Below are 10,897 nucleotides of genomic sequence, written 5' to 3'. Positions count from 1 at the left end.
TATACTGTAAACTGTTTTGATTAGCCACCTATCGCACATGGTTACACAAACTTGAAAGGTTTATCCAGATCAAAGATCCAGGCTGATTTCTGTTAATCTACTGTGTGTCACAATCATTAAACAGGTTGAGATAAACTGCTGCAATCTGCTCCCAACTCTGTTTGATATACTATGATTCTGCTAAGCTGTTTGCCATCTGAGGATATTTGCATTAGTTTCCACAAGCTGTCCGCATTCAGGGTGTGGCGTTTTCTCTCTTAGTTACTCTCTTCAACCCCCAAACACACACACACACACACACACACACACACACACACACACACACACACACACACACACACACACACACACACACACACACACACACACACCAGGCTTTCTGTTTGACATAGCTGGATGTTCTGTCTTCCTTCTCAATGAAGAATTTGTGTCTGTTGCTTTACTTATTTATAACGTGTTAGGTTACATGTTTTCTAGGGAGTGGAGTCTACGCAGCCGATGTTCATGTGTGCGTCTGTCATGACGTCGCTGCTGAATCTGGTTTGGCAGGCGTTCTGAGGAAAGAATGAGTAGACAGAGGCAGCAGGGGAAAGAAAGGAGCTGAAAAGCTGAAAGTAGCTTTTCCCTTCAGTGCTTAGTCTTCGCCTGCTGGTGTCGGCACACGGGGTGTTTAAGTGGCGTTTCACTTCCAAGTAAGTTCCTTTCTCTGTTTGGTTTTCAATAATTTTACTGTATCCTAAAGTCAGGAGTGAGCGGTAAACATGGAAACTGTATTCAGGAGTCTGTCATTTTTCCCCTGGCCAAGCTAAAGTATGTTTTTGTTCTTTTTAAAAGTAATGCAAAAGGTGAACACGAGTTGTTTATATGCTAGAAAAATAGGGAAACTCATTTAAAATAATAACCAGCTATGGAACAAACATTTCCTTTTGTTATGACTAAGTGTTAGAATATGAGGGGAAAAAAATGGTGGTCAACTCTAGGTTCATCAAAAAGACCGAGGCGTGGTGGAGCGGGGTTCACATTACAGTAAAAACTTTCCATGTAGCCACCGATGATACATAAAGTTTCTATTAAAGTGCCTCCTTTATGTCTTTTAGGTTTCCTCTTTGCTTTAGTCTCTTACATGACTGTAACCAAATATATGTCTATGGTACAAAACACTGCTGCTGAGGATCCTGGGATGGCTCGTTTGTATTTCTTTTGGTTCTTTCCTGCATCACTGACAAACTGTCAGAATGCCCGCCACCAACGATCAGCTGCTTCTCAGTCCACTACTGTTAAACTAGACTGTACAAGCTACGAACAAAGCACGTCCACAGTGGCATTAGTAGAAACCACTACTGATTCCTTTTATTAAACAATAATTGTCCCACAAAAATTGGGAAATCCCTTTAAGTTTAGTCTTAGCACAGACTAACATTACAAGCTGTTTGCTTCTGTCCTCTTCTCTGTGCTCATATAAACTTAAATACAGCTGAAATCCCATCAAAGCTGTTCTCATTTATGTTTTTCTGCTTCTGTTGTCCAACAGCACAACAGGTCCCAAAAAGCTTTCAAACCTTTCTTCACTTCCGCACAGCTAAAATACTGATATCAGTGATTTTGTATAACAAAAATGGTTATACAATTTTTAAATACAATTTTTTCTTTTTACAATTGTTAAATAAATTGTGTCATTTTAGCTACAATTAAATGTGAAATGATCCTTTTGGAGAAAAAAGAAGCAACAGAATTTCATAAAAAGTTAAAAACGTTTTCACTCTGGGAATGAAATTTGGCTACTCTACATGTCATAAACCTACTGGACCCTCAAAAAGTCAGAGCAATGGTTTAGCTAATAATGGCTGTGTGTTGGTCTTACGTAGAGCCTATGGACAGCTTTGCAGATTGTCACCTACATGTTATAACTGATTAATGCCACCAGGGGGCAGCGTCACAACCAGCTGCATGTCAGCTGCTCTCTTATGCTGTGGTTGATCGTTCAGCTAACTGTGCAGACGACAGAAATGATAACATACAAGTAGCTCAAGTGAAAAATGTCCACTGAAGAACTGTCTGTGCTTTTCGTGCTGTTTTTTTCCTGTTATTTCCTGTTTCTGTCCACTTTGCTGCTCTGAACATCTGCATTCCCTGCATTCCCACGCATGCCACTCCCATCCACCAGGAGTAAACCATTGGTGTTAAAGTGGTTGAACTGGAAGTTTTGGTGAAGGTGTCTTAGTGGCATTTTACCTGTCAAACGTTTGATTGTAAGCAGTGTTGAGCATCCAAAATAATGGCCATACCTGAGTTCATGGTCTCAGTTGGGTCACCGTTTTGCTGGTCTGTGCTTGTCAGAGGTCGACCGTACACTCCCAATGACAATACGATTTACACATGCATTGTATTATCGACTTTTTTGTTGCTTAGTTTGAATCTTAAAATACTTTTTGCCCCGTTTCTACAAAGATTTAACAGTTTCTTTATTTTTAAAACAATATTTAATTTGTCTTAAAAAAAAGGAAATTCATCCTGGAATACTGCCTTCAATTCAAAAATACTGACCCCAACATAAACAGCCTCTGCTGCAGGAGTTAATCTGGAGTTTAAAGTGTTAACAGAGAAAACTCCTCCAAACTGAGCCAATGCTCTTTCGTAAATTCCAAATATTTAACTCTTTTCTAAACACTGACTGACCTTCTACTGTGCCAGAAACCACAGAGGCCTGTGCGTGTTACAGAAACCATATGGATTTTATTTCCTTCTTCTGAACGACTGCAGTACTTTGAAAGTTCATCCTTTTCTCTTTGAAAGAATACACCCACGCCTTCCATTTAAGCTTCTTCTCCTATATTTCTGCATTTAACATTTGCCTGAAGCACATAAAAATCTAAGCAGAAATGTAGCAAAAAGCATCAAAAGCATGTTTTTGTCTTTGCAAGCTTTGGAAACTCTGAGAGTTCAGAAAACTTCACTTTGATTGCACACACTGAACAGTGTTCAGAAACCATAGCCTCGTAGATAAGCTGGGGTGCATGTCATTAGGGTGTTCACTGATAAATGTCATTCAGCAGCAGCAAACATGCAGACAGTTGATACTGACAGATAACCTGTGAGCACATAGAATCCAAGAGCACAGTGTTAATAAAAGACTCTCTAGGTGTTAAAATCACACAGACATACAGTCATGTTGTGCTCAGATTATATGTGTACATATTTAAGAAACACCTTCAGTTATTTACAGCTTCATATTTCTATTCTTGGACCGTAGTAGAGTAACTTTGGAGGATTCATTGCTCAAAATAAGTCTTATTCGGCTTATCCCAAGCCTTAAGGCAGCCTCTGAATTTATCCTCTATCTGAAACAAGCCATTTCATCTTTAAGGTTTTAATGCCAGAGCAGTGTGTCTGTGACGATCGTATTGGGTATATCCACTGCCACTGACATCATACACAGTCAAACTGAGAAGAGCGTGAGTCTTTTTCTAATATGAGAAGCTCAAATGTCTATAATAAAAAAGCATTAGCACAATAACTCTAATACAATTCAAGATTTTCACAAGCTTCCCTGCACATTTGTGTGTGATGCTTTGTTTTGTCCTTAAGAAAGATGCAATAATCCATTTTGCAAGAAAGAAATGTGTTGGTTGCATTTCAGGAGTTAGAGCAGGTCAAAGATTTACTGGATGGTTAGTGGTTTGATCCCTGCTCCTCCAGTCTGCATGCAAAATGTCCTTGGGCAAGATACAAACCCCAAGTCATTCTCCGATGCATCGATCGGAACATGAATGTGAGTGAATGTTAGCTAGAAAGCAAAAAACAATGCTTTTGTGAATGAGGCATGTTATATAAATCACTTTGAGTGCTCCATTTACATTTTGTAAGGTAAACAAGTGGTTAGATGCTCTAACCAGCCCAAAAACATTGCTGAAGGACATGTGACCATATTGCTTTAACACTTGCTTCATAAACAAGCTGCTTCTGTCAACTGCATGCATTCAGAATCAGATACTTGTTCTAATACTAGAACCAATAAAACTGGAACACAGACTTGTCAGCTTCAAAAGGCACCAATATGACAAACGACAAATGAGATAAAGAGCGTTAGCCACTTGTGCAGGCACCCAACTGTCAACCAAGGGAACCACGCCCACAATAATACATAACTTTAAGCCTTGTATACACTGTAAATGGGTGCGTTAAACAAAAGTTAATCTCCTGTAGATTTGTTATGAAAAGAATAAAATGAGCTGGCCTTAAGTGTGCTTGTTTCTGCTCCAAATTTGGGTTTTTAAACTAAGTCCACTAAGTTTGGCTGATACGAATGAATTCATGCAAGCCCAGACATGTATTTATGTGACCCACATTGCAGCTGATCCTTAACGATAGCAAGACCAAATTTGAGAATAAGAATAGAATGCAAAGCTAAATCTAAGGGAAGGTAATTAGTATTTTTGTTTTTCTTCACAGAGCATTTATCTCCAAGGCCAGTCCAGCAGCGACAGGGATGAACTGGTCAGGATTGGAGAATCTTCTGAGCGGAGTCAATCAGTACTCCACGGCGTTTGGGCGGATTTGGCTGTCCATGGTGTTCGTGTTCCGAGTGTTGGTGTTCGTGGTGGCAGCTCAGAGGGTGTGGGGTGACGAAAACAAAGACTTTGTGTGTAACACCCGACAGGTAAGGCTGTCACTAACCCCACCTTCCAATGTTTTTCAGTGACAGGGAGAAATAAGAGTTGTTGAGAATGTTACAGCACTGGTTCATAAGCCCTTCAGGGAAATCTGGTCCACTGATTTTCTACATTTACACTCAATATAGAGACGTTTTTAAAACTGGAAAGTTAACCTGCCCGAGTCACTTCAGAGGTGGTGATGGTGGTTGTGGTCTTGGTTTGAAAGAATGTGCTTTACAGTCCAAAGCATAGATAAATGAAAAGAAAATGGGCTGACAATTAATGTCAGCTGTCCTCAAAAGTTGAATTTGTGTTGGTTACTGATGCAGAAAACTATCACCAACCAGCAGTTGATTAAAGAAAAAGATTCAGCTACCAAATGACTTATTCACACATACAGTGCCTTTGGATGGTCTAATTGGGTCATTTTGGATTATAATAAAGCTTCTGTGAAGAAATTTAACTGAAAACAAAGATGTTAGCCCAGAACAGCTTCACTCCTCCTCAGGTTTGATTCACCAAGTCTTCCACATACAAGGTTGTTTTCCACCCACATAAACATCGTGCCTGATGGTTAATTACCTGTCAAAGCATCCTGATGTTCAGCCAAAGCGCTTCTGAAACCGATGTAGCCAACACATCTCAAAGTGGCAGAACATGTCTGTGAGCCATGGCCACACCTTGCCATCATATGAGACGTTAAGGTCACACAAATCGAGCTGTGACTGCATCGCTCAGCTCGCTCTTAGCTGTTTCGTCTTCGGGACGAACTTGTTTTTTTCTGTCCTTTCATCTCCTGACGACTCACAAACATACGCTGACATGTCCTTGCATATTGGGAGGGATCCAGGGTTAATTACCCCGTTACCTGAATGGACTGAAGAAACCTTCCTCATTTTCAGACGGCCTCTCTGCTCTTCATCCAAGTTTAATGAAATGTAAAATATATTAAGTATCATCATAAATCTAATGAAGCCTCTATTTCACCTCTACACTGACCTTGTATTTGACCTTCTCGGTAGCAGGAAATCTGTAATCCTGCATATTTTTTAAAGGATACAAAATTTTATTTAATTATATTATCCCATAAGTTGAACTTTTAATTCTTTCAGAACGTTGTTAAAGTACTATGACTCAGTGAATGCATCTAACTTTTTCTAACAAAGGTAACTGCAAAAGACGAAATTCCCTCTTAGACACAATATGTTGGCAGGCTGGGATCTACATAAATTCAGTGCAGCTTTCTGATATAATGTTTCAGTCTTCTCTATACAGAACTTTTTATTCTAAATTTGAAACTGTTATATAATGAAGAACGCTGAAACTTTGTCATATGAACTAAAAGATGAAAAATTGCCCAGCAGTGACTTCGGTCTGTCAGTGCAGCTTTACCTCTTTGGTCTCGTGTTGTGAGCGTTTTGTTTTGCATGTAGTCTTTATGTCATTTGACTGTGTTGCTCTGTGTGTGATGTGCAGCACGACACAGTCGAACACTGCGATGAAAGTCAAAACAACAGACAGATATCACATCGAGACAACACGGTTGAACCGAACATCAGGAAGACACTAACGAAGTGATCGTAAAAAAGTTCAGTCGACATGAACAGCGGTCGTGAACAAAACAAATGTAACTTCATAAATATGACTCACATCGTTTTCATACTGTTAATCCATCTCTTGTGTTCCAAGAATCACCGGACGCCACTAATGTAGTGATTTGATCCTTCCCTGTCAGAGTACAGGTGCGCCGAAAAATGCCACCAATAGGACAGGTTTATGAACTTTCACCTTGTGGTCTGTTTATCCTTACTGTTCACACTAATGCACGAGCATCACAGCCACTGAACGTGACCACAAAACGATTATTGATGACTTTTCCACACATCATAAAGGCAAACCTTCCTTTGCTCACTGTTCCTATTAAAACAGGAGCCAGTTTTGCAGCTTTTGTGCGCTGCGATTTATTTGTCTTCCATTTAATCAGTGGGATCTTCTCCTCTCACGATCAATACAGAACCTACCCAGCATTTCCAATGCCTGCCTTAAACCTCGACTGAATGTTAATTCAGTTGTGCACTTCGGTGAAAGCCTCTGCAGTCACTCGTTTATTTGAGCTTTTCCTTTCATTTTACCAAATTAGATTGTAAGACTGAATTAGTGTTGGTGTTACATTAAAAGCCTTGTATTAAAAGCATATTGTGTACAGCATATTATAATTATAGGATATCTTCTCAAATAAATGAAAGCAAGCAAAAAGTAAAGAAAAGCAAAATACTTCATGTCTCACTAACCTGGTTCTTTTTGTATCTTTTGTCTTAAACTTTATTTTTGTTTTATATTTATGCCCTAAAAGCAGAAACTGGTTTCAAAGCATCGTCAGTTTTTAGCGTCATACAGAGGCATTAAAACCTTCTGCATCAGCTTCTCATTCTGACACCACAACAGTCCCTCTGTTTGTATTTATCATCATATGACATCTGCATTAGCTGTACTCTAAAATAAAAATACAGCCACTTTCTTTTCTCCAAGTTTCTCTTTAATGCAAAAATCCTTTGCTCTTGCTGATTTTCTCCATCTGAGACGTGAGACGAGCTACTTAAGCGAGTTACGACCCCGACTTTGTTTTGCAGCCCGGCTGTACCAATGTCTGCTACGACCACATCTTCCCCATCTCCCACATCCGCCTGTGGGCGCTGCAGCTCATCTTTGTCACCTGCCCGTCTCTGATGGTGATGGCTCACGTGAAACTCCGTGAAGGAAAGGACAGGAAATATGTCGAGCTGCACCAGGGCTCGCACCTCTACGCCAACCCTGGCAAGAAGAGAGGAGGCCTATGGTGGACGTATCTGCTGAGTTTGATCTTCAAAGCTGGATTTGACTCAGCTTTTCTCTATATCCTGTTTCAGTTATATCATGGATATGACCTGCCCAGGTAATGCTGGTAACTTACTGTTATTAAAATGAACCAGTGTTGTTCTGAACTCGTTAAAACCTGCTGTACTCTTTTCTGTCAGGTTGTCCAAGTGTCAGCTGTCGCCGTGCCCCAACACCGTTGACTGCTTTATCAGCCGTCCGACGGAAAAAAAGATCTTCATGCTGTTCATGGTCATCTCCAGTGCGGTTTGCATCCTCATGTGTATCCTCGAAATGATTTACCTCATCGGCAAGCGCATCATGAAAATATTAAAGATCCGACATGAGAACGAGAGGCTCGTCTTCGCTGACCAGCACGAGCTCACTACCATTGCTCCAGCCCGCTCTCAGTGGAGAAGCAGGAGAGATCCGACAGTGACCGACAGCGAGCTGGAGTTAAGCAAGAGGAAGGATGCTAAAACTACAGTACTCTAGCATTCTGCAAGCTGCAATCATGGCTCGCCAACAGGAACAGAAAGTACCCAATAAGACTACTGAAACTGATCAAAAAGGGTTGTAAGCGATGGGTATTGTTTAGGTTTTATCCGATACCAGTACCAAACCGGTACTTTTGAAACAGTGCCGGTGCTTAAACGGTGCTCGAACCGGTGCTTAAAGAATGGAGAACACAAAATTGGTCCAGAAACCTCTCATGTTCAGCTGTTTTTTTGTAAAAAGATAACAATGTTAGAGTTTTCTGCAGCTATAGGGGATTTATAGTATCACTCTTGGCTGGAAGCAGTGCTTAAACAATGGAAAAAACAATCTTTGTACAAAAACCTCTCATGTTTAACGGTTTTCCACTTTTTCTTTGGTCATTTTAGCCTTTTTGGCCAGGGTGAAGGGAGTATCTGCCATCAAACAAGAAGACAGCCGCATGTAACTACGACGGTGTTTGCTAGTTCACCCTACATGCATTAATGTAATAACGTGGTTAGCCTACTCAACGTAAATTACACACGAACAACATTAAGCTACTCACGCAGAGAAGAACGGCTGCTGCTGCATCATCATCCGTCATCATTTCTGCTACACTGGCAGGGCTAGGGGCCAGGACTCTACTCTTCGGGTTTTTGGGGGATGTTGCTAACTCCGGGTCCAATAACAGGCACCACACCCGCAGTAGATGTGCTCGGTGTGAGCTCTTGCAGCAAGCTATCAAATACGGCGCATTTCTCGGCTTTTAACAAAATGCTGTACGTCGCCAGGTGTTTCATCAGATTCGAGGTGTTACCTCCTTTGCACAATATCAGCTTCAAGCACTTGTTGCAGGCTGCTGAGTTTGCATCTTTTGCTGTGAAGTACAGCCAGACTTTTGACCGCTTCGCCTTGGGCATTTCTAATCTGTAGCTCTGCTCTAAAAGAACGTACGTACCTGGGCCCACCTACTACGCTCGCAAAGGTAAAATGATTGGCTGGAATCCAAAGTGTATGACATCTCAGGGAAAAAAAAGCACCGAAATGTGCGCTGCTTTTCGGTCTGGTTACTACCGTTTATGACAGAACCGGTGCCATAATGGCACCGGATACCGGTACCCATCCCTAGTTCCTGTGGATTATGATCCTCTCATCCAGCTGCATATGAAACGTTCATGATGTCAGCTGCGTTAAAGAAATGGCACCTAGAGCTGCTGACCAGAAAACACTGCTGAAGAAGAGGACTGTCAGCGGTCCGACATCGCATTTTTTCACTGTTTATGTCACAAAGATGCGAGGACAAACATTCAGGTTATTCCGTATCAACAAGATAAATTAAATGGAATTTAATTTTAGGTTATTGATTTAAGAATCTGCAGCAAACGACTATTTAATTAATTGTCTCACACCATTGTAAATATTGCAGATTACAACACTTGCTATCTAAAACTGCACTGTTGAAACTGCACTGTGCAGTTTAACATCTTTACACTGACAGAAAGGGGTGTTTGGCTGGTTCGGACACTTAAGATGTGTCACAGGATGTGAAATGAGTTTGAGATTCCTGCTTTACACTAAGATACACCCGGCTTGTTCTGATCTGAGGTCTACGGTGCATTTAATGCACAGTTTTTGCAGTAAAACTGCAACCCTGACAAAGATCTAACAATTTTGTATACAATTCTAAAGATTAAAATAATATTCAGTGAAATGTGTGTTAATTATAGACACATCTATTTTTATCGTTTTGTTAGCGCCATCATCTGGTGGTTGAATCTTGTGCTTTAATAAGGCCACCGTAATGTCACGGGGCAGCAATGGAGGCAGGAGGTCTGTCCCCAGTTAAAAACATCAGGTGTGGTTTTTATTTCTGACTTTTCTGATACTTAAACAGAAAAATATGCCAAATGTAAACAAAGCTGTTGATTTACTGATCAATCTACACTCCCACCATCATCTATGGTCTCATCTATGTCCCAAAAATTAGATTGTGGAAAAGGCGCCTGGTCTCTCCATTAGACTAAAGTGCCAAGTAGGTGCCTTCTAAGTGAGGAGCATGAGATAAAACCTTGGGGCACACTGGTGAGATTAGAACAAGGGAAGGGACAGGATGGGCTCCTCTGGTTAGCTTGGAGCAGCAGATGGATGGATGGATTTTTCTCCTGTGCTTGCTCTTGATTATCAAATCTGGTGGTACCTAAATGGCAACAGATGGGTGTAAAAACTGTGCCTTGGGCCCTTTGACCTTCAGGCAAAAATGCCGGACTGCGATATCCAAATTGTGGCCACTACTGCAGTTGGGTCCAAGAGTTAAGTTAAGGCCACAGAATTTGAAATATGATCCTTAAGTCATTTTTTTATCCCACTTTTGGAAAGAAGTCAGTCGGAGTAGCTGTCAGGTGGTGGTAGCAAAGTTTTACAGTAAAGAAGAAAATATCCGACTCTCACTAACCGTTTTCAGAGCTGAAGTTTGGGAATGGTTAGAAAGCAAACACAAGTGATCTGCTGGACACCTGGGAGACATGTTTTAGACACATTTTTGCTGTGTGGCCTGTTAAGATGAGCTTTAGTCACCAGGTTTTAAAATTTACCTTTAATTACGGTTATTAGATTTTTACTATTTAAAGTGGAGAGTGTGAACCTTAGCTACTGTCTTTGTGTGATTTTTACGAGACATGTCTACTTTAATCTCTAGTTTAATCTTCGCACTCACTTCTGCTCTGACTATGAGTCAGCTGGAATGACATGCTGTGGTCCAAGATTATTTTTTATATAAATAACAGGCTGTTGTTGACATTACAGTGATATATTTATCTGCTTGTAATAAAAAAGAAACTGATTATAAACTGTTTGTGTAGACTGTCTTTTCTTTGCAGGAATGAAGCTGTATATGTGCAGTATTATCCTACAATGCT

General features: G+C 40.7%; 1 protein-coding gene across 1 annotated transcript; it reads left to right on the top strand.

Annotated features, from left to right (window-relative positions):
* The first annotated feature begins 377 nt into the window (after positions 1-377).
* On the top strand, positions 378-10,829 carry LOC101482426 (gap junction beta-3 protein). The gene is made up of 4 exons (XM_004574740.4): positions 378-692; positions 4,450-4,657; positions 7,283-7,584; positions 7,667-10,829. Exons 2-4 carry the CDS (start codon positions 4,487-4,489, stop codon positions 7,998-8,000), a joined length of 807 nt encoding a protein of 268 aa, XP_004574797.3. The 5' UTR covers positions 378-692; positions 4,450-4,486; the 3' UTR covers positions 8,001-10,829.
* The last annotated feature ends 68 nt before the right edge of the window (positions 10,830-10,897 follow it).

This window comes from Maylandia zebra, linkage group LG19 (genome assembly GCF_041146795.1).
Source record: "Maylandia zebra isolate NMK-2024a linkage group LG19, Mzebra_GT3a, whole genome shotgun sequence".
In the NCBI taxonomy this organism is placed as follows: domain Eukaryota; kingdom Metazoa; phylum Chordata; class Actinopteri; order Cichliformes; family Cichlidae; genus Maylandia; species Maylandia zebra.
The sequence above is the reverse complement of the archived record's forward strand: the minus strand, read 5'-3'. Positions and strand labels throughout refer to the sequence as shown.